This window comes from Gopherus evgoodei, chromosome 8 (genome assembly GCF_007399415.2).
Source record: "Gopherus evgoodei ecotype Sinaloan lineage chromosome 8, rGopEvg1_v1.p, whole genome shotgun sequence".
NCBI lineage: Eukaryota > Metazoa > Chordata > Testudines > Testudinidae > Gopherus > Gopherus evgoodei.
In genome coordinates, this window is record NC_044329.1 from 113,263,003 (window position 1) to 113,284,687 (window position 21,685).

The 21,685-nt window shown below is 58.8% G+C and overlaps 2 protein-coding genes across 17 annotated transcripts in view; one reads left to right on the forward strand and one right to left on the reverse strand.

Moving 5' to 3' along the window:
- Positions 1-10,487: 10,487 nt before the first annotated feature.
- Positions 10,488-15,513, forward strand: HYI (hydroxypyruvate isomerase (putative)). The gene is made up of 8 exons (XM_030571689.1): positions 10,488-10,686; positions 11,552-11,663; positions 13,453-13,567; positions 13,874-13,952; positions 14,059-14,108; positions 14,544-14,613; positions 14,858-14,992; positions 15,329-15,513. Exons 1-8 carry the CDS (start codon positions 10,488-10,490, stop codon positions 15,400-15,402), a joined length of 834 nt encoding a protein of 277 aa, XP_030427549.1. The 3' UTR covers positions 15,403-15,513.
- Positions 15,514-16,723: 1,210 nt separating this feature from the next.
- The window catches only part of SZT2 (SZT2 subunit of KICSTOR complex), a 76,556-nt gene continuing 71,594 nt past the window's right edge, over positions 16,724-21,685 (reverse strand). For 15 of the 16 annotated variants that reach the window (XM_030571681.1, XM_030571683.1, XM_030571677.1 and 12 more), the window contains 7 exons: positions 20,800-21,013; positions 20,170-20,353; positions 19,814-19,936; positions 18,989-19,487; positions 18,511-18,627; positions 17,995-18,063; positions 16,724-17,434 (listed from right to left, as the gene is read on the reverse strand). In XM_030571681.1, the coding sequence (XP_030427541.1) occupies positions 17,291-17,434; positions 17,995-18,063; positions 18,511-18,627; positions 18,989-19,487; positions 19,814-19,936; positions 20,170-20,353; positions 20,800-21,013 (1,350 nt within the window). In that variant the 3' untranslated portion in view covers positions 16,724-17,290. The other variant, XM_030571685.1, reaches the window with a different exon arrangement.

The window sequence follows — 21,685 nt, forward strand, 5'->3', positions numbered from 1 at the left end:
TGGCTCCCCCAGGACCCTGCTGGGGCGGACTCGCTGTGGGAAGCGCACGGAGGGGCAGAGTATGCTGAATGCTCCAAGGAGAGACCCAGGAGGTGAAGCTGTGTGAGCTTCTTGCCCTGAACAAGTCTGCTCCAAGGGAGAGGAGGCTCCCCAAAGTCCTGCCTGGCTTGGTGGGGAGCAGTTCCAGAGTATCGCCCGGTGACTCCGTGACACCCCTGGACCTCCGAAGGCTCGTTAGCGTTCTCCAGGGGGAACGCACAGGCTGGGCAGAGGAGATGAGGTAGGGGCAGAGCACACAACTGCTCAGCCTGGCACTGTGCCCCCCTGACCTGGGCCCACAGCCAGTCTGGGGCTGCCGTTACCACCTGCCCCACTTCCCGTGGGTACTGGCGCAGGCCACGTGCTCCCTGTGAGTGAGAGCTGCTGTCCTCATGCCTCTCCCAGAAAGCGGGCCAGGGCGGCACACGCCTGCTCTGTCAGCCCATCCCGTCCATGCTGCGGGGACCTCATAGCCCGGGGGGTGGGAGGTGAGCAGAAGCTGGGAGGTGAGACCCCGCGAGCAAACCAAGCTTCGCTGTGACATCCCGCCTGCAGCCGACCCTCTGTGAGCAGCCAGGCAGGGACACGGAACCCAGGGCGAGGAAACAGGTCAGCATCCCTGGGCTTCCAGGGGCTTGGCAGAGCCTGGGCTGCTGTTTGCCTGGTGAGGGCGGAGGCCACACTGGAGACTGAGTGGAGCCCTTCAGGGGAGCAGGGCACAGACCCTTCCCCATCCAGGGACCACAGAGAGTGATGAGAGATGAACACTGCCTCTCTCAAACCCTGCAATGCTGCCCTCCAGCCCAGGGCCTTATACAGATCCCATTACCCCTCACGCCACTCTGGGCTCCTCTCCCCCTCCACCCATCCCCCCCACGCCCTGCTCCCGTCCACACAGACCCCATTTCCCCTAGGCCATGCCTGGCCCCTCTCCCCTCCCCACACCATGCTGGGGCTCCCCTTCCCCATCCCATGCCAGGGCTTCCCGCCCCCATTCCCTCTCCATTTCCCCCCATGCCACAGCCCACACATGCGATTGGCAGCTCTCTGGGGCAGGGCTCGCTCTGTGCTGTGTCCCTAGAGCAAGTGGAGGGGACAGGGGATGGGGCAAGAACCAAGAGCCGGTCACTAATAATGTGGCTGCCCTGCAAGCTGCACTCCCACCCTGGCCTGATGGCTCTGCCCGATCTGTAGCAGGGCCTGGCCCACTGGCAGGCCCCGGAGAAATGGGTATAGGGGCGCCCTGGGGTACTTCCCAGCCAATGATCATTAACCCTTTGGTTCCAGATCCATTTCCAGCAGCTCCCCGTGGACTCAGGCCAAGCCCAGCGGAGGTGGGTCCCAGCAGGCCACAGCTTGGAGTCTGACAGACCCTTCACCCCCAGGCGCTGGCTGGGCACAGTGCTGGGCAGCCCCCTCCCGCAGGGGGTCGCAGCTCTCAGCAGCCCTGGCACTGACACCACTGCCCCACTGCTCCTGTCCACTCTCTCCAGTGGTGCAGTGCAGCCGCCAGGCCTCACTTCTCAGAGGAGGCAGATGGACCAAGAGCAGATCCTGCTCCAGTTAGTTAAGGAAAATAGCAAATTGCCCTAATTTGGCTGCCGGCTGTGCTGCCGGAGGCCGACAAACAATGCCAATCTGCTAGCACGGTGCGCGGGGAGGCAGCAGGGGCGTTGGGGCCACGGTGCTTGTTTGGGAAGCTGGGCTGATCTGCATGTGTGACTGAGCCAGGGCTGCAGGCCCCCGTTAGCCAGCGGCCCTCAGCGCCAGGCAGCGTGAGAAAGAGAGCGAGAGCACCAGGCACAGGTGTGCCTGGCTCCTCTGACCCCAGCCTTCGTGTTCGCCCTGTCAGCGAAGCCAAGGAGCGAGGGAAAGAGAGAGAGAGAGAGCACGGGCACCACCGTGTGTGTGTGTGCGCGCACAAATCTGTGTGTGTGAGAGAGAGAGAGTGTGACAGCCATCCAGACTGTGTATGTTTGTGTATGTGTGAAAGAGACCATGGCTGCCCTCTAGGATATGTGTGTGTGTGAGTGAGAGAGAGAGCCTGGTTGCCATCCAAGGTGTGTGTGTGTGTATGCGCATGCACATGTGTGAATATGGCAACCAGCCTGGGTATATGTGTGTGTGTGTGTGTGTGTGTGCGCACCTCTATGTGAGCATGGCCACCATGATGTGTGCACACGCATGAGTGTGTATCAGAGAGCGATCACATGGCTGTCATCCAGTGTGTGTGTGTGTGTGCCTGCTCACGCGTGTGCAGAGAGTGTGAGCACAGTTAGTAGGGTTCCCACCTTTTGAACTCCTAGTAACTGGACCTCAAGGCCCTGCTCCCGCCTCACCTGTTTCCCCAAGACCCCGCCCCCTTCGCTCTCGCCTCCCTGGCTCACTGGATTGTCTCCAGGACCTGCTTACACACAGGAGGGGGCCTTGGCAGAGCAGGGGCTGGCGCCTCCTCGTGCCATGTGGTAACCAAGAATTGAGTTCAGGTGCCATTTAGGGTTGCCAGGTTCCCAAAGCCAGCAGCTGGCGACCCTAAATGGTATCTGGACACAGAAGCCAAAAACTGGATGCGTGGCACCCCTACTACCATGGATTGTGAGCGCATACAGGGGGCGACCATCCCATGTATGAGTGTGCAGGTTTGTGCAGACGTGTGTGAGAGCATGGCTACTGTCCTTTGTGTGTGTGTGCATGTGCACAGGGAGGTGACCATCCAGTGTGTGTCTGCATGGCGGGGGCAGGCATGGGTGCATGTATCTGTGAGCATGGCTGCTCTTCTCTGAGCATGTGCACACGCATGTGGGGACAACTATCCGGTGTGTGTGCATGGGGGTGTGTGTATATGTGTGTGTGAGAGAACATTGCATGGCTACTATCCAGTGCGCACCTGCACATATGTGCATGTTTGCACGTGCACAGTCCCCAATCCCCATGCATCACACCAAGGAGTGGAGGGGTTTCTGCCTAAGCATGGTTCTAGGTGAGCAGAACCAGCTCCTGGGGCCTTTGCAGAGTCAGTGGGCTGTGAAAACCTGGCTCGAATCAGGGCGTGAACCTGTTAACTACCTACGGCTCTCCTCCCTCCCCCACCGCTTGTGTGAAGTTCTGTTATGAGCTTTCCAAAAAACCCAGCACCCCAAAAACCTGTGTGATGCTGGTAGACCAGGTGCCAGGTCAGGCCAAGGTCCCCAGGCCTCAACTTTAAACACTGGAAATCAAATCCTACTGAGACAAACAGACAGGAACATCAATTCTGGCAAGTCAAGTGTAAAAGTATAATTACACTGCCCACAAAAGAATTTGAAAAGAAACTATCAAAAGACACAAAAATTAAGTACACCTGCAGCAGGAAGCCTGCCAGACGAATAATCAGTGGGGGCCATTGGACGATCGAGGTGCTAAAGGAGCACGTGAGGAAGACAAGGCCATTGCGGAGAAGCTAAATGAATTCTTTGCATTGATCTTCATTGCAGATGATGTGAGGGAAATTCCCACACCTGAGCCATTCCTTTTAGGTGACAAGTCTGAGGAACTGTACCAGACTGAGGTGTCATTAGAGGACGTTTTGGAACAAAATCAATAAATTAAACAGTAATAAGTCACCAGCACCAGATGGTATTCACCCAAGAGTTCTGAAAGGCCTGAGATGTGAAATTGCAGAACTATTAACTGTGGTACGTAACCTACTCCTTAAATCAGTCTCTGTCCCAGATGCATGGAAGATCACTAACATGACACCAATGTTTAAACAAAAGACTCCAGAGAGACAATTCTGGCAATTACAAGCCAGAAAGGCTAACTTCAGTACCTGGCAAATTGGTAGAAACTCTAGTAAAGAACAGAATTATCAGAAACATAGATAAACACAATATATTGGGACAGAGCCTACACGGCTTTTGTAAAGGGAACTCATGCCTCATCAATCTATTAGAATTGTTTTAGGGGGTCAATAAGCACCTGGACAAGGGGGCTCCAGTGGATATAGTGTACTTAGATTTTCAGAAAGCCTTTGACAAAGTCTTTCACCAAAGACTCTTAAGCAAAGTGAGCTGCCATGGGATAAGAGGGAAGGTCCTTTCATGGATCGGTAACTGGTTAAAAGACAGAAAACAAAGAGTAAGAATAAATGGTCAATTTTCAGAATGGAGAGAGGTAAATAGTGGTGTCTCCCAGGGATCTGTTCTGGGGCCAATCCTATTCAACATATTCATAAATGACCCAGAAAAAGGGAGCAAAGAGTCCTGTGGCACCTTATAGATTAACAGACGTTTTGGAGCATGAGCTTTTGTGGGTGAATACCCACTTTGTCAGATGCAACCCCAGAAAAAGGGGTAAACAGTGAGCTGGCAACATTTGTAGACAATACAATACAAAACTACTCAAGATAGTTAAATCCAAAGCTGGCAGCGAAGTGTTTCAAAGAGATCTCACAAAACTAGGTGATTGGGCAACAAAATGGCAGATGAAATTCAGTATTGATAAATGCAAAGTAATGCACACTGGAAAGCATAATCCCAACCATACATACAAAATTATGAGATCTAAATTAGCTGTTACCATTCAAGAAAGAGATATTGGGGTCATAGTGGTTAGTTCTCTGAAAACATCCACTCAATGTGCGGAGGCAGTCAAAAGAGCGAATTGAATGTTAAGAACTATTGGGTAAGGGATAAGTAGTATAACACAGTAAATATCATAATGCCACTATATAAATCCATGGTACAACCATGTCTTGGATACTGTGTGCAGTTCTGGTTGCCTCATCTCAAGAAAGAGATATTAGAATTGGAAAAGGTACAGAGAAGAGCAACAGAAATGATCAGGGGTCTGGAACGGCTTCCATCTGAGGAGAGATTAAAAAGACTGGGACTGTTCAGTTTGGAAAAGAGACGACTAAGGGAGGATATTATTGAGGTCTATAAAATCATGACTGATGTGGAGAAAGTAAATAAGGACTTGTTATTTACTACTTCTCGTAACACAAGAACCAGGGGTCACTCAATGAAATTACTAGGCAGCAGGTTTAATACAAACGTAAGGAAGTATTTCTTCACACAACACACAGTCACCCTGTGGAACTGCTTGCCATGGGATGTTGTGAAGGCCAAAACTATAACTGGGTTCAAAAAAGAATTAGGTAGGTTCATGGCAATTAGCCAAGAGGGTCAGGGATGCAACCTCATGCTCTGGATGTCCCTAAAACTCTGACTGCCAGAAGCTGGGACTGGATGATAGGGGGATCACTTGATAATTGCCCTGTTCTGTTCAGTCCTGCTGAAGCACCTGGCACTGGCCACTGTTGGAAGACAGGCTCCTGGGCTAGATGGACCTTTTCCTACTTAATACATCTTTGGAGAATTTATGCCTGTGGTGTGAGTCTAAGGTGCAATTGCAATTGAGTGTATGGGCGACAGGTCCCTTGGGATGGGCAGTGACCTGAGTGTTGCTGTGTTCCTTGGTGAAAGGGACAATCTATCACAGAGGCAGGCTCATCAGAGTGGCAAGACAGGTCGGAGCACCCCAGGTGCCTGTCAGTGACTCCATGGCGAGGCTGTTACAGGGCCTGGGCAGTTCACACTCCATAATTGGTTGGTGAAATCCAAGTACAGACCTCACAGCCGGTTTGGGGTTTGTGCCCTGGTTCCTATCAGTGCCCTGAGGTTGGTACCCACGCTCTAGAGTCCCTGCAGGACAGTGGGACAAACTGCTTTTCTGCACCAGCCCCAGGCTGCCCGATGCCCCTGCCTGGCACTGTGGGAGTGAGGGAGTCCTGCTGGATTCTCAGTGTGGGCACCTCACCAAGAGCATGGAGGTCCCATAGTCTTCTCTGGGGTCCGGATGCTAAGCCCTCGGGAAAGGAAGGGCTCATCCGACCAGCGACCCAAGCTGCTTGCCAGACCTGCAGTTACATGGGGATGAGGCCCTGGGACTTCTTTCCTTGCTGGCTTGAAGCGGACCCTCAGCAGTGCCGCTTGGAGATGCCCCGAACTGGTTCTGTCTGTGGAGGATGTTCTGCTGGCTGCCAGTCCAGCCACGTGCAGTGGCCTGGCAGCCTCCCGGGCTGCAGTGAGAATAGCTCTGCCCAGCCTCCATCGCTGGGCCAGCTGTAGAGCCCTAAGCCAGCAGCCTGAGTGAGGAAGGGAAGTCTCCGCTGTGAGGAAGCAGAGTTGACCTACGGCACTTACCTAGTAGCTGCTTCACTGGGCCTGTAGTCGGTGGAGCATGAGGCCCTCGGAGCAGAGGGGCCGGGCTCAGAGCCTCTGAAGGGGAAGAGGAGCATCTGGAGGGAGATCGGTGTTCGCCGCTGAGTGGGCTCCCTGGGGAATCAACCAGCACCAATGGAAAGAGATGCACTGTAGATTGCAATGTGACTTCCATACTGCTGACTTGCTGGGTAATGGACGAGGCCCAGAGCCTGCTCCCAGGAGCTGCGGCCAGACAGGAGCCCCAGCTCGTGCACACAAAGTTTAACCTGCATTGCCCTGTTTAGTCACTAGCTAGCACTGAGATGATCCCACTGCAGCACATCTTTGCGGCACGCTGGAGGCAATCTAGCTTATTTTTTGCAATAAGGCTGCTGGTGATGGTGTCCATTTTGCCTCTGCAACTAACCCAACAACACTAATCCTGCAGAATTTCGTCCCAGTGCGACAGTTGGGTGCCTCAGAGAGAATCAGCGTCGACAGCAAGGGCTGGAGGGAATGGTTTGCACATTTTCACATGGCAGCCAGATGCCCTGCAGAGCCTGGAGCGGTGCAGGCACGTTCCTCATCTAGGCCACCGGCGGGGAAGCTGGACGCCTCTTTCAACCCTTTGCCTTTGGCGAGGAGCCCTGAGAACAGTTAGTTACGCTGGCTAAGTGTGAGGAGCATTTTATACCTCAGCAGTGTAATGTGATGCCTACCAGTGTGTCCAAATACCTGGGCAGTCTGTGGAATCTTTTCTATGAGGCAGATGTGACAGTGATCCCCAGAAGGCTTTATGAAAATATGCTTATGAATGTATCTATATGACACAACTGGAATATCTTTTATGCTACATATGCCATGTAACTTATCGATGTAAAGGTTATGATCTACTGAATGTATTCATCTTATTTGTAGGCATGTGTCATTTTTGTATTCGAAGTTATGAATATTGGCTGTCTACTTGCTTGATTTTAACTAGCCTAGTACAGCATTTGATCAGCTTCTTGAAAAATGAATGTGCAAATTAAATGCCCAATCAAGAACCACTTAAGCCAACAATGAACTTGAAGATGCCAATCCACATCTGAGCGTTCCCAGGAATGTGGCTTGGCTGGTAAAAACTGAGTCATGCATGGACATGTGACTTGCCCATGTGACTCCAAAACTCCATCTTGGAGCTGGACTTTGCATAGGAGTGAGGTGGGGGTCTCCACCCACATGAGAAAGTCTATTTAAATCCCTGGGAGACCCCTCCATTTTATCTTCATCTGGCTCAAGAGACAGCCTCTCCACCCCCAAGGATACCTGAAAGAAACTGGAACAAAGGACAGTAACTACAGGTGGTGGGAGTGATTGCTGGACCCAGACTAGAAGGAGACTAGTCTGTAAAAGGAAGCTTACTGGGTGAGGTTTTTATCTGTATTCAGTTTTCTTAGACATAGACTTGCGTTTTCTATTTTAATTTGCTTGGTAATTCACTTTGTTCTGTCTGCTATTACTTGGAACCACTTAAATCCTACTTTCTGTATTTAATGAAATCACTTTTTACTCATTAATTAACCCAGAGTTTGTATTAATACCTGGGGGGGGGGGGGCGGGAAACAGCTGTGCATCTCTCTCTATCTCTCTATTATAGAGGGTGAACGATTTATGAGTTTACCCTGTATAAGCTTCATGCGGTCTTTATTTATTTGGAGTTTGGACCCCATTGGGAGTTGGATATCTGAATGTTAAAGACAGGAACACTTCTTAAATTGCTTTCAGTTAAGTCTGCAGCTTTGGGGCACATAGTTCACACTCTGGGTCTGTGCTGGAGCAGGCTTGTGTGTCTGGCTCAACAAGACAGGGTGCTGGAGTCCCAAGCTGGCAGGAAAGCAGGGGCAGAAGTAGTCTTGGCACATGAGTTGGCAGCTCCCACGGGGATTTCTGTGATCCAACCTGTCACAGCAGAAAGCTGTGGTTTTGAAGACAAAGGAGAAAAGTGCGCTAGAGACAGCGTCATGACTGACATCAGACAAGGGCCTGTCAGAGAAACTGAATGGAGGGAGATTTAACCCTTCACACAGCCACAGAAATGGCAAGGCAATCAGAGGTGATTAAAAATCAAAACCAAGACCAGTGACTGCCAGAAAGAAGCCTTGAGGAAGTGACAACACAGTTACAAAAAGCAATTGTAGTAAATCCACAAAGGCAATGTGGTGTCAGCCCCAGGCAAAATATTGCCGTTTTTAGAGCAGGAGCCCAGGATGTGGGAAAGATGGGGGTGAAAGATGGGGGTGATTACACAGAGCCAGCCTGGAGGGTGGAGCTGAGTATCTGTAGAAAGACTGCTAATTTTAAAATAGATGTAAATACGTATGGGTGCAAACGTAATTGTTGTATCAGAAGGGATTTATAATCACCTTCCACCCCTGTCCGAGTTGCAGCCAGCAGACCCTGTCCTCAATAGCTGGGGAGGTATTTTGAATAGTGTTGGACAATTTTCCACAGAAACAACCTAAAAAGACAAAACTTTAATTATAATGTTTATTTGATTAGAGGACAAGAGGCTGCCAGTCTCCATAGTTGCAGTATGATTGCCAGGATGGGTCTAGTGAGCAAGGTGGAAGAGTTGGTGGAATATTTAGTGATATTGGTGTGACGGGATCCTCGGGGTGCAGCCTGGGACTGTGGGACCACCATGCCCCTCTATTGCTCCATCCTGGGCTGTCTCTCACAATGCCTTGCTAGTGACAAGCAGCAAACCCCTCCAGGTGCTGTGATCACGCAGCACAACCGCGTGTGGAGCCCCACACCCAGCTAGACTGCATGAATGCTCCCAGAGCTGCTCATGAATAACATAGAGAAAGGCACCAGCCAAATCCCCCGAACCCCCAGCCTTGTACCTCCGGAATATACTGCCTTGCACTGCTCTATAGTATGTCACAATTGGACTTTTAAAAGGAGAGCCAATAGAAATAATCTTGAAAGACTATGCTGACCCACACATATGCCCCCCAGAATACCTGTCCTGTTCATTCATAAAGCAGTGACAGAGTTAAAGAGAATGGAAAAGAATGGCATAAGTGAGACAATCTTTGAGGCAACTGCACGGTGTGCACTGAAGTTACCTGTTATAAAGAGAACGGGGAAGATACAAATCCCAGATGGATTGGTTTGTGACAGGCCCAATTCTGCATAGTGCAGAACATGCTTGGTCCTCATTGCTAGGCCTGGAGAGTGCGCAGCACCCACAGGATCAGGTGCTTCAGTCAGATATCGCCACCGCTGAGCTCATGCAGAAAGTGCAGTAAGCAGATCCCAGAGAAAACAGCAGAGCAGCAGCAGGTGCTGGGTGGGGCAGCTGTGGGTGTTGTGGAGGGATCTGGAGGGGCAGGGGCTGCAGAGACCAGTGGCGGGGCTCGGGGTGCAGAGAGCGCAGCCTGGCTGAAGCTTAGGACCAGCTCTCACTGCCATGTCCTGGAAAGGTAGAGACAAGTGCGGTGCCTTAGACCCTCCCTCAACATGTTATTCACTCTTGTGAAAAAGAGCCTGGGAGCTGTGCAGGTAGGGACTCTGCCATGGCTCCCTCTGTACAGTGCCCAGCAGGATTCAGGTGTTGGCTCAGTAAGTGACAAGAGCAAGAACACACTTAAGAGCCAGGCAAGCCCAGCCAAGGGGTAGGGATGCAGCTGGCCCGTTAGGTCAGCCATAGTGCACGGAGAGGTCAGCGTGGTGCACGGAGAGGTCAGCCATAGTGCACGGAGAGGTCAGCGCGGTGCACGGAGAGGTCAGCCATAGTGCATGGAGAGGTCAGCGCGGTGCACGGAGAGGTCAGCCATAGTGCACGGAGAGGTCAGCGTGGTGCACGGAGAGGTCAGCCATAGTGCACGGGGATATCAGGGTGCACCAGGTCTTCTACATCAATTCGGTGGCGGGAAGACCCAGGCCCCCTGAATCCTGGCAGACACGCAGGCTCCCCAGCTTTGCCCCAGCTAGACCCCGCCCCAGCCCAGGCCCCGCCGGCCCCGCCCCCGCTCCACTGGCCCCGCCCACCCCAGCTTCCCCAGGGCCCCGCCCCAGCCCAGGCCCCGCTGGCCCCGCCCCCGCTCCACTGGCCCCGCCCACCCCAGCTTCCCCAGGGCCCCGCCCCAGCCCAGGCCCCGCCGGCCCCGCCCCCGCTCCACTGGCCCCGCCCACCCCAGCTTCCCCAGGGCCCCGCCCCAGCCCAGGCCCCGCTGGCCCCGCCCCCGCTCCACTGGCCCCGCCCTCAGGCTCGCCATGGCCCCGCTGCGCTTCGCCGCGAACCTGGACTGGCTCTTCACCGAGCGCCCGGCGCTGCCCGAGCGGCTGGAGGCGGCGGCCCGGGCCGGGTTCCGCGCGGCCGAGGTGCCCGGGCCCTACGGCTGGTGCCCGACGCTGCTGCGCGGGGCTGCGGACCGGGCCGGGCTGGATCTGGTGCTGATCAACACCCCGCCCGGTACTGGGCCCCGTCCCCCCCGCCCGGTACCGGCCCGAGTCTGGGCCCCGAACCCCCCGTCCCCCCCGCCCGGTACCGGGCCGAGTCTGGGCCCCGAACCTCCCGTCCCCCGCCCGGTACCGGCCCGAGCCCCCGTCCCCCGCCCGAGTCTGGGCCCAGAACCTCCCGGTACCGGGCCGAGCCCCGCCCCGCCGAGCCCACCGTCCCCCGCCCGAGTCTGGGCTCCGAACCCCCCGTCCCCCGCCCGGGCCCCGCCCCCCCGAAAGGTACCGACCCGGGTCCGGCCCGATAATCCTCCAGTCCCCAGATACCAGTCTGGGCCCCGAACCCGCCCCCCAGCCCGGTACCGGCCCGAGCCCCGCCCCGCCCAACCCCCCGACCGGCCCGTCCCCCGCCCCGCCGAACCCCCCGTCCCCCGCCCGGTACCGGCCCGGGCCCCGCCCCCCCGAACCCCCGCCAGGTACCGACCCAGGTCCGGTGTGACGACACCCTCCAGTCTCCAGGTACCAGGCCAGGGCCCCGACCCCCCCCCACGGCCAGGTACCTACCCGGATCCTGGCCCCAACCCCGCCCCCCACAGCCAGGTACACACCTGGATCTGGGTCCTCAAGTGCTGAACTGGTCCCAGGTCCCCCATAGTCTGCTACTGCCTGACGGCGGCTGTCTAGGAGCCAGCTCCTCAGGGCCCTGTCCCCTTGGATGGAGTCTCGGTGCCTGGGGGGCTGCAGCCCCAGGTTATGGCCAGATGTGGGTACTGACTGACCAGGTGCAGGGCCCTGGAACCAGCCCCTCACACATGGGCACAGGTGTCCCGCGAGGTTGCTCCTGCCTCTAACCCGGGCTGTCCTGGCTGCTCTCTCCCTAGGGGATGAGGACAAAGGCGAGAAGGGGCTGGGTGCTGTGCCCGGCTGCCAGGCCGCGTTCCGGGAAGGCCTGGCCCTGGCCGTGAAGTACGCAAAGACCCTGGGCTGCCCAAGGTAGGGAACCAGCCCAGCCCTCCCGCCCTGGCCAGGGGATGGGCCGGTGAAAGAGCCGGGTCTTGGCGACAGACAGGGAGGACGAGATCATGGGTGTCACTTTACTTGCAGTGGGAGCTGGGATTCTCCAGCCAGGGGCGCTGGAGGGAGAGGCAGCCATGGCCAGGTATGCTGGGGCCCCCCAGCCCTGGTCCCATGCCTCGGTCCCGACCCACCACATCCTGCTAGGCAGCCTGGGCTCCTCCCATGCCAACAGCTCAGCCAAGGCTCCACTCCCACCCCGACCATTGCCCCGGGGTGTTGGCATAGGGGAGTGGCTGCTAGCAGCCATGGACAGGTGGGCTGGGAGGTAGACAAGGCAGTGCCGAGTGTGGTCAGTTCCAGCTAAGCCCTGGGATGGGGGCAGGTAGCTCTCACCCCTGCTCCCTGCGGCAGCGTTACACCCGGCAGAGTGCCATGGGGGCAGGTCTCTGGCCTATGCTGTGCAGGGGTCAGACGATCACAATGGGCCCTTCCGGCCTTGCGATGGACGAGTCTCTTGCAGTAGTGCTATGAACAGCCATGCCCATCTTGTCCTAGGGCTGGCGAGCTGCAGAGCGCCCCCCGTGGCATGCCGCCGTGCTTGGGGCAGCGAAATGGCTAGAGCCGGCCCTGATTACATACAGCACCATGGGAGAGTACCACACCGCAGCTCTCTCCCCCTGGGTTTGGCTGCTGTCTCCAGCACCTGGTTCTCTGGGCTGCCCAGGGGAAATCCCGAGGTTGGGGCCTGCAGTTGCTCCAAATTGCAGCACCCTGTGCTAGGGTTCAGTGGTGGCCTCCATTGCACAAGTCTGTTCCAGCAGCTTGTAGAAAGGGCATTTCTGGAACACCTGTTCTTGGCCCTGCGTGATAGTAGCTCCTTTGTGGGCGTGGCAGCCCTGAGCCGTGTCCTTCCCCAGCATTTGCCCTGCCAGCCACTTGTAGATCCTGGCATTCCAGTGAGTCTTGCTCACAGGGGCCTGATTGTGTTCCTCTCCCATGAGGGCCCCTTGGTGATTTGCACATCGACAGCCCTGTACCCCTGGCTGCCGGTGTGTAAATCACCGAGGGGGACACCTGGCTGCACACCAACTCCAGCTCAGCTGGGATCCCAGCAGAAATACTCTCCCCCTGCTCAGCCTGTAGGTGATAGCACACTCCTCCTTGGCTGCTCATGCTATCTGTGCATGCTGTGTGGTATCCGGTTGGGTGGCGTCCCCGTCCCCCTGGACATGGAGATCTGAGTGCAGTATACTTCTGGGTGAGGTTTGAGGTTCTCTAGCCTTTAGATTCCACACACTTTCCCCCACCCTGGAGTTGGGCTCTGGTTGGAAGGCACCTGTGGCTACAGCCCACTGGGGCTGGAGTGTGCTAACATGGGGGGCATGCTGAGGGGTAGAGACCCCCTCCCCAGGGGTGAGTGCAGGCCTGTAGGCAGGGGGAGATATCAAAGCCCACATTTGCCTGCCCAACCTGAGGCAATGCTGCTGAGGGCCCCTGGATCTCCCCCTCAGAGGGAGTGGTACCCCACCTCCCCCCATCCAGGGTGGCCTGGGCCAGCACCCCAGCCAGTGCAGGAGGGCAAGTGCCCTAGGACCTGTGCCCTGGTGGTGCTGCAGCTGCTGTTCCCTTCACCCCTCCTGCACTGGGCACCTGGAGTGGTTTTCTGCATCCTCTGTCTCTGCTCCCGTCCCATGCACAGTCATCTTCTGTGCCCTGTGAGCAGCTCAGCTCCTGCCTGTGGGTTCTGACTCAGGTCTGTCTACAGGATCCATCTCATGGCTGGGCGGCTCCCTGCGGGCACCGAGCAGGCAGCAATGGCTCTGGAGATGGAAGCTACCTTCATCGAGAATCTCAGATATGCTGCTGACATCCTGGCCCAGGTATGAGGGGGACACTAGGAGTTAGCTGTGCCCCTCCCCGGGACTTTCCTGCACCATGAGAGAGAGGCAGAGACTCCCCGGGTGGGGGTGGGGGGGGGCGTGGGTCCACACAGTCCATGAGATGACTAGGCCTCTGGCTGAGGAGCAGCCCCTGCGTGGGACACCAGCACTAGCTGGAGAGGGAAGGGGGGGCTGGGGAGGAAGGTGAGGTTGCAGGGAGCCATGGCTGCCCTGCCCTGCCCTGCCAGCAATGGGATACAGGCATTGAGGGGACAACCGCCCAGGGGCTCACATGTGGCTTTGCAGGAGGACATGACAGGCCTGCTGGAGCCTATGAACAGCCGCATCACTGACCCCCGCTACTTCCTGACCACCCCTCACCAAGGTAAGGGGGCCCTGCCGCACTCTGACTGCCCCGGACCGAGCTGAGGGGAGCTGGGCACTCACACTGCAGGGCCCCTGCTGTGACTAACCTGCCTCTTCCCCTACAGCTGCAGCCATTCTGGAGAAGGTGGGGAGGCCCAACCTCCGGCTGCAGCTGGTGAGTAGCTGTGGCTTGGTGGTTTCTGTGGCACCCGGCCCTGTTTCCTTTACAGTAGAGTACGTTCCCAGCCCCTGGTGCCAGGGGAAGCCAGAGGTGGGTGCCAACCACAGGGTGCAGCAGGTGGGTAAACCTGACCAAAGCAGTTCAGAGGAGCCTGCTGGCATGGCCAGCGGTGGGTCAGTGATGATGCCATGCCCCAGGTGGAGCCATGCCCCCACCATTCCCCAGCTAACAGGAGGCGGCATGGGCCCCAGAGAGCGCTGAGCTGTGTGCAGCGAGGGGCAGGGGAGAGGGTCACAGACACATCCCAGGCACTAGGTCTCTGCTGCCAGCCAGCTGCGTGGTGAGCCCCTGGGCATGCCAGGAGGCACAGTCAGTCCCTGCAGCCGCAGCCTTGCCCCAGACCCTGAACGGCAGCTCTGGTTCCTGCAGGACATTTTCCACTGCCAGATCATGGATGGGAACCTGACACAGAACCTGGAGATGTACTTCCCGCTCATTGGTGAGGACCAGGGCTCTGCTCCAAGCATGGTGGGGAAGGCACTGGGCCTAGGGCATGGGGTGGGAGGTTTGAGTCAAGGGCTGTGCGGAGGCCTGGCCCCTGGGAGGGAAGGGACGCCTCATACCATTGGGTGGGGGCAGGACTCTTGGTTAGGGGCTGTGCTCCCCTGTGGATCGGAGCTCGGGGCTGTGCCCACTACAGTGATGCTGTGGACACCCTGAAGAGACGCTGGTTCCACCCCCAGGTCACATCCAGGTCGGGCAGGTGCCTGGTCGGCACGAACCTGACAGCCCAGGCGAGGTGAACTTCCCCTACCTCTTCCAGCTGCTGGAGTCGCTCGGCTACGAGGGCTACGTGGGCTGTGAATACACCCCGCAAGGTGAGTGGGGCTGGAGCACAGGGACCCCAGCACACACTGGAGTGGAGCCAGGCCCTGCCCAGCGAGCTTCATCCAGTGGGCAGGGAAGGGGGGGGTTGGACAGAGCCAGGGCCTGGGAGCTGTGCCCCTGCCAGGGGCAGGTGCTGCCGGGTTGGGAGGCGGCTTCCCACTGTGGCTCAGACAGTGGGTGCTGGAGCAGCGCTCCTGGGGGAGGAACATGCGTTAGGGGAGGGAGTGTTGCAGGACTCACGTGGCAGGAACTGGGCTGTAGCTACTGCTCCCTCTGGTACCAGCCCTGCCCTGCTCTCAAAGCCCTGGATCTGGCTCTTGTTGCAGGAGACACACTGGAAGGACTGGGCTGGTTGCACGCGTACTGGGAGAGCCGAGGCCAGCAGCAGCGCCGGTATTAGCCCAGCAGGGGCCCTACACAGGAATATTTGTAACCCTCCCCTTGCTAAAACAGGCAAGTTCTTTAGTAAAAAGCAAATAGGGGCCTTCTCGCCACTCAGGGCCCCAAGCAATTGCTTAGTCTGCTCGTGTCCAGCGCCAGCTGTGCCCACTAAATGGGGGGAGCTGAGGTGGAGGCCGCAGCAGCTGGGATAAAGAGCAATCAATGGCTGAGATGTGGAGGGAGCAGCTGTCCTGTGCACTGACTCCCCTGTCTGTCTGGGGGTTCACAGCCCAGTGCCCCTCCCTTCACACTGCCTGCTTATGCAGGAGGCTGCCTTGACTCTCCACTGTGCCAGCTCCAGCAGCCAGGCCAGTGCAGAGCAAGCAGCACATGCACCTGCTCCCTGAGGCCTGCTGGGACAGGAGAGCAGGGCCACCTGCAGCCGGAGGAGTGCCCTGTCCCACACAGAGCAGGGGCAGGCAGCTGCTGTGGGGGCAGGTCTGGGTCCAGGGCTCTGCTCCTCCTGGGAGAGGCTCCAAAACTGCCTCCTTGCAGCTCTGGGCAAGGGCAGTTACTTGGCCAAGCCTGCCATGGTCAGGCTGGGAGCATTCCATTTGGGCCCTTGGGCCCTGCTGAGGGTCGCAGGTGATGGCAAGGAGAGGGGAACCAGCACCATCCCACCAGGCAGCTGGCACCAGGCAGGATCGGGCTTGCAGAGGGGTGGCAAAGGCTGTTGCTCCTGCACCAGCCAACTCTGCGAGAGGGCGGGGCTGTCAGCCCATCTATCCAAGACAAGCCGCCAGCCCTTCTGGGTGTGGCTACAGCCCTTTAAAGGCAACAGCAATAACTGGGCCAGTGCTGTCTGCCTCACCCCGGGGACTCCAAACAGCACTGGTAACTCACTACTGAGCAGCGTGGGGCAGAGAAGGGGCAGGGAGCAGCTGCTCCCTTGATGGCACCCAGGAGAACCCCCCCCCCCCATATCAGACCAATGGGCTCAAAGGCTGGGGGGGCAAAGGGAGGCCAACCTGTGGAATGCCCAGAGCCAAGTGGCTGGAATGACGGTGCAGCGACAGCCAAGGGCTCTCAGAGTCCTTCAAGACGTGCTCTGCCCTCCGTGCAGCCCCACCGCCACAGGACTCTGTTCCTGACTCCTCCCCCGGCTCAGCAGCCAGGCTACAGGGCCAGGAGAACGCTGACTGGTGGGGGGCTTAGTTCTGCCTCCCCAGTGTGCTGGGGGGAGAGGGTAGTGGGCCATGTGGGCACTGGGCCAGCTGGGCTTGAGAAGGCCATGGGCAAGGCTGGGACCCCCCCTGCAGCACCAAGCTGAGAGCCAGGCAGCAGCGGGCCAGTCTGAGGCAGTTTATTTGACAGTGACGTCCTTCAGTACATCCTCGTAACCACCCCGCTGCCGGCCCACCACTGAAATCCCACCCTGCTTCCACCCCTCGAAATGACAGCCTGCAGCGACTGTGCTCGCTGCCCTCAGGACTGGGCCTGGCCCTGGCCCAGCATACCAGGCACCTCTTGTCACCAAGCCCAGGGCTGTGCATACATGGATGCCAGGTTTCTGGGTCCAGAGATGGCAGCTGTGCGAAGTTCCTGGTGCCAGGGCGACCAGGACCATCCCTGGGTCTCCATTTCAAATCCATTCAGTGTCAAACACACGTGTCCTTAACAGCAGCTCCCCTACCCAGGAAGGGGGGACACCCCCCAGCCCACCCCTTCTGGGGAGTCTGGGCTAGCTGCAGGTCCAGGGGTGCCGCCAAGCCCCATGCACCCTCCACTCTGTCCATTACTCGTGCATCACGTGACCCCCGTGCTGCCAGCAGCGCTGGGGGGATCCTGCTGGAGGTCAGCTCCAGGGTGTGGCGCTGTGTGTCTGGCTGGGAGGTGCTGGCCCCTGGCTAGAGCAGCCCTGTCCACAGGTTGAAGCAGGCCGTGTTGATGACAGATTCGAGGTGATGGTAGGTGGACACTAGCTGCGGCAGGGGGCTCTCACTATTCTGGGGCTGCACGGGGAACGGCTCCCGGAAAACCACCGTCAGACTCTGCAGGGAGGAACGAGCTGCTCACAGGAGAGCCACTGGCCCCCAGCCCTGCCTGGCTTGGGGCCGGCTCAGTGCCTGTAGCTGCTCTTGGCGAGGATCCCTGCACCTGCCAGCACAGGGGAGCGGGGGGAACAACACCGGCTCCCAGAGGGACAGGCACAGCTGGGGGCGGGGGGGCACTGGACAGCACAGGCTCCTGGATGGGATGAGACCCTCAGCTGGGGGGCAGGGCACCAGCAGGCCCTTGGATACCTGGGCTCCAGGCTGCTGCCTCATTGAAATGCAGCAAGTCAGGGCTCCTGGACTTTCCGCAGCATGGTTCGTGTGTTAAGACACGGCCTCTGCCTGGCCCCCCATTTGTTCCCACTTGATTCCCATTCAGGAGCTGACACCTGCTCTTCAGGGAGGGGATAGTTTTAGCTCTGACAGTTCTGGGCAGAGCCCAGCCTGATGGTGAATCCCCTCTGGGCTTTGCCTGGGCACTGGAAGCGCACTCCCTCCCACTGCCCCTGGGCCGGGCACGCCTGCAGCGCCAGGCACCCGCGGGGAGCAGCTCTTACCGTCTTCCCTGAGTGGGAATCCAGAAACACGAGAACAAAACAGTCTGTGAACTTCTGGTTGAGCACGACCTGCAGAGAGCACGACAGGTTGTCAGGGTGGGGGCTCCCTGATGTGCTTGGGGGCACAGTGCCAGAACTGGGGGGCGTGCCAGGGGGAGCAGCGACAGCACCGTGGGGTGGGGGTCAGTGCATGGTGCAGTCGGGGCACTGCGACTACTGCTGTGCCCTCATGACATCACACCTCAGGGCAGCCTCACTAAAGCAGGCACAGAGGCGTCACATCCAGCCCTGACGCAGGCAGGAACCCTGGGGTGCGTCTGGCCATGGGGGCTGACACGAGTGGGACAGAAGAGAGTCCTGGGGCAGGGGAGCCACCTCTGGCTGCAGGTGATGGGGCAGAAAAAAGCGTCCCAGGGCAGGAGGCGGGTCTGGCCATAGGAGCAGGGGCACTGCAGGACCAGGGAGTCTGGCAGTAGGTCTGGCTGCAGGGGCTGGTGCAGGGGCCCTGGCCCTTACCAGATACTGGGTGCCAGTTTCAACGTTGTGGAAGTGGCGGCAGCTCTGCGGGAAGCGGCTCAGCAGCACTTTTATGAGGCTCTGGTACCAGGGCACAGTCATGGTGAGGAAGCAACCCTGTGAGAATGGAGAGAGGGTGAGGCCACCAGGCCAGAGGAGCAACACAGCCCAGGAGCTCCAGCACTCACAGGCTGTGCGCTCAACCCCTGTTCCCTGACAGCCCAGTGGACCATGCCCCACAGCTAGCCGGGATTTCCCACATGCTACATCCTCGGCAGTGCCCACTCCCGCCCCTCACTAGCAGGGGACAATGTTCCCGATGATTCCCAGACGCCATGCTGGGACTCTGCCTGTCCCCAGCGTGTGCATGTGCCTCCCCCCACCAGCTGGGGCTGATGGGCCCTGGGGGCGTGTGTACACATGCCTATCTCCAGCGTGGGATGATGGGTCCCAGGTGTGTGCGCCCCCTGCCCCTCACCAGCTGGGGGTCGATGTCAGCAATGGATTTCCCGTGCACTGCGTTCAACAGCTCCTCCAGCTCCCCCAGGGACAGCTTGCCCAGCTTGAGTTTGTCGGAGGCCAGGGGCTCCAGCAGGAAGAGGCGTTTCCAGAGGTTGTCCCTGCGGCAGTGGCACTTGGCCAGCTGCACCATGCTGCTCAGCTGTTTCTGGGCTACGGCCACCTCAGAGGCCAGCAGGGGGAAGAGCGGCAAGGTGTAGAACAGCCCAGGGCCTAGCTTGACCTGGGCACCGCCTGCGTAGAACTCGCTGCTATCCTCTACCTCCTGCCACAGCTCCCTCTCTGCCTGCTGCTGCCAGCCCTGACCCGGCTCTGGCACCTCCTGCGCCGCCCGGCCTACCACTGGCTCCAGCGTGCTCTCCCGCTGCAAGCGCGGCTGCTTCTTGAAGCGCCGCATGTCAGCTGTCAGCCGGGGGAACAGCTCCCGTTGGCTTGTCATGATGACGTAGAAACGCAGCCTGAAGAGGAGACAGCTGTGAGGAGGGAGCGCCCCTGCCAGCCAGGCTCTGTGCCCCCAGGGCCTCCAGAAAGGCTCCTTCCCCAGGCAGATGTGCCAGCCAGTGCCCACCCAACCCAGGTCCTCACCCCCCCTGCCAGCCAATGCTACCTTGGGACTGCACTGGCACAACCACACTGTTCGTGTCCCCAGGAACTGAGCCATGAAAGCAGCCCTGGCCTGCAGTGCTGGCCTGTGCACCAACCCCCAACCATTCCCCAGGCACTTCCCCGCCCAAGTCCCCCTCAGCCTCTCCACCCATCCCTGACCAAGGGCTCTGGTCCTCACCGGAGCACGTGCCTCTCTGCCTCGCTCTGCTCCTCGAACGGCGCAGCGCTGTGACACACTAGCAGGGACACATCAAAGTCATCATGGTGCCGCAACCCCTCTGAGTCTTTGTAGGAGCCTGAGCTGCAGGCACAAGCAGAGTGTTGGGGGTCAAGGCAGTGCCACCCCCAACCACAGCTGGGCAGCAGGGCCTTGCAGGAGGTGTCCAGAGAGGGGTGAGGAGAACCAGCTGCAGCACCCACCCACCATCCAGAGCCCAAGACCAGCAGCTGGTGTGAGAGCATCTCCCAGCCCCAGTCCTGCTTGGCCCTGGCCAGGCAATGACCTGAGTGGGACGGGCATTCCCAGGTGCTCACCTGTTCCAGATGGAGACCAGTGCGTATTCGTTCTGCTCCATGCCCGGGGTCCCCTTCCTGCCGTCGCTGCCCACAGCCAGCCGGGCCATGCGCAGGGGCTTCATGTGGTAGGTATTGGCATGGTCTGCCACGTAGTTGTAGAGCTGGTGGACTGTTATCATGTTGGTGGGCATGGCCAGCATGCCTAGCAGAGGAGGAGTCAGTGTTTGCCAGGGTGTCCCCATGTCTTCAGGGGCAGGTCAGGGTCCCCAGAGCCGGACACCAGGTATCTGCTTCCCAGCCCCCAGAGCACACTCACGAGGCAACGTCGCCCGCCCCACAGGCCCCGGGCAGGGCTCTCTGCACAGCCCCAGCTGTCACTCAGTCCCAGACAGCTGCGCCCTGGAACCATGCAGGCCGGAGGCAGTGGCACAGTGTGCCCCAGGCGGAGTGGATCCATCCAGGCCAAGGAATGGATGGGCTGGATGATGCACTGAATTTGGGAAAGGCGTCTCCAGCTGGGGAGCAGCCCCACCCCTAGGGGAAGGGCGAGGGTGAGGGCGAGGGCCAGAGCTGCTGCATGGGGGGGATGGATTGAGCCAAGAGCACCAGGGCTTGCAGGGCCACTGGCAGCGCCCCTCCCCAGCTCACCTTGGAAGACGTGGTTGCGGCCGAATTTGGGGATGTCGGGGTGGTGGGCAATGAAGTCCTCCAGGAAGCTGGTGAGGTGGTAGCCCTGGCGCAGGGCCATGTGGGAGCCCAGCAGGTACTGGTGCACGATGCGCAGGTGGAAGTCGTAGCTGAACGAGTGCACGTGCATGAGGTCCCGCACCTTGTCACATTCCTCCGTGAAGAGCATGGAGAGCTGGGGAGGGGCACAGGGTCAGGGGAGCCCCAAATGCCTTGTGCCCTGCTGGCAGCAGAGTGAGACATGCCAGCAGCCTCCTGGCGAAGGCACAGGACCTGGCAGTGGGGAGCTGCCCATTCACCCCTCTCTGCCCAGACTGCGCCCAGCCCGAGGCAGCTGTGTCTGTGTCACTTCAATTCCAAGCCCTGGTGCAGAGGTGCTGCGGACACCTGGCTGCTAGGAGCCACAAGGAGCCACAGCTGGCTTTGAGTGGCAGGGCCCCAAACCTGACAGCCTGCAGCAGCTCAGCTCTCCCACCATTAGCCTAGATCTTGGCCCTGCTGCACGGCCCTCCAACCAGTCAGGACCCCTCTGGGCTGGCATTAGGCAAAGTCATGCCACAGGCTCTGAGTCTGGGGCAGGTGGCGCAGCGCTCTGCGAGGATTGCAGCAGGGTGAGGGCAGAGTCGAGCTGCCCCCAGAGCAGGGAGCTAGGGCCTGCTTCAGTCTCCACACTTCCTGCCCAGCCACCCCCTCTGCCCTTCCCCACACGCCCCTGGATGCAACCCGTCCTGCTGAACTCAGCCACTGGCAGCCCCTGCAGGACGCAGCACAGCTGCTGGGAGCCCGCTGTGGAGGGCTTGCCTGGGCCAGCTCTGACCGCAGACACACCCCATCCTAACTGAGTACA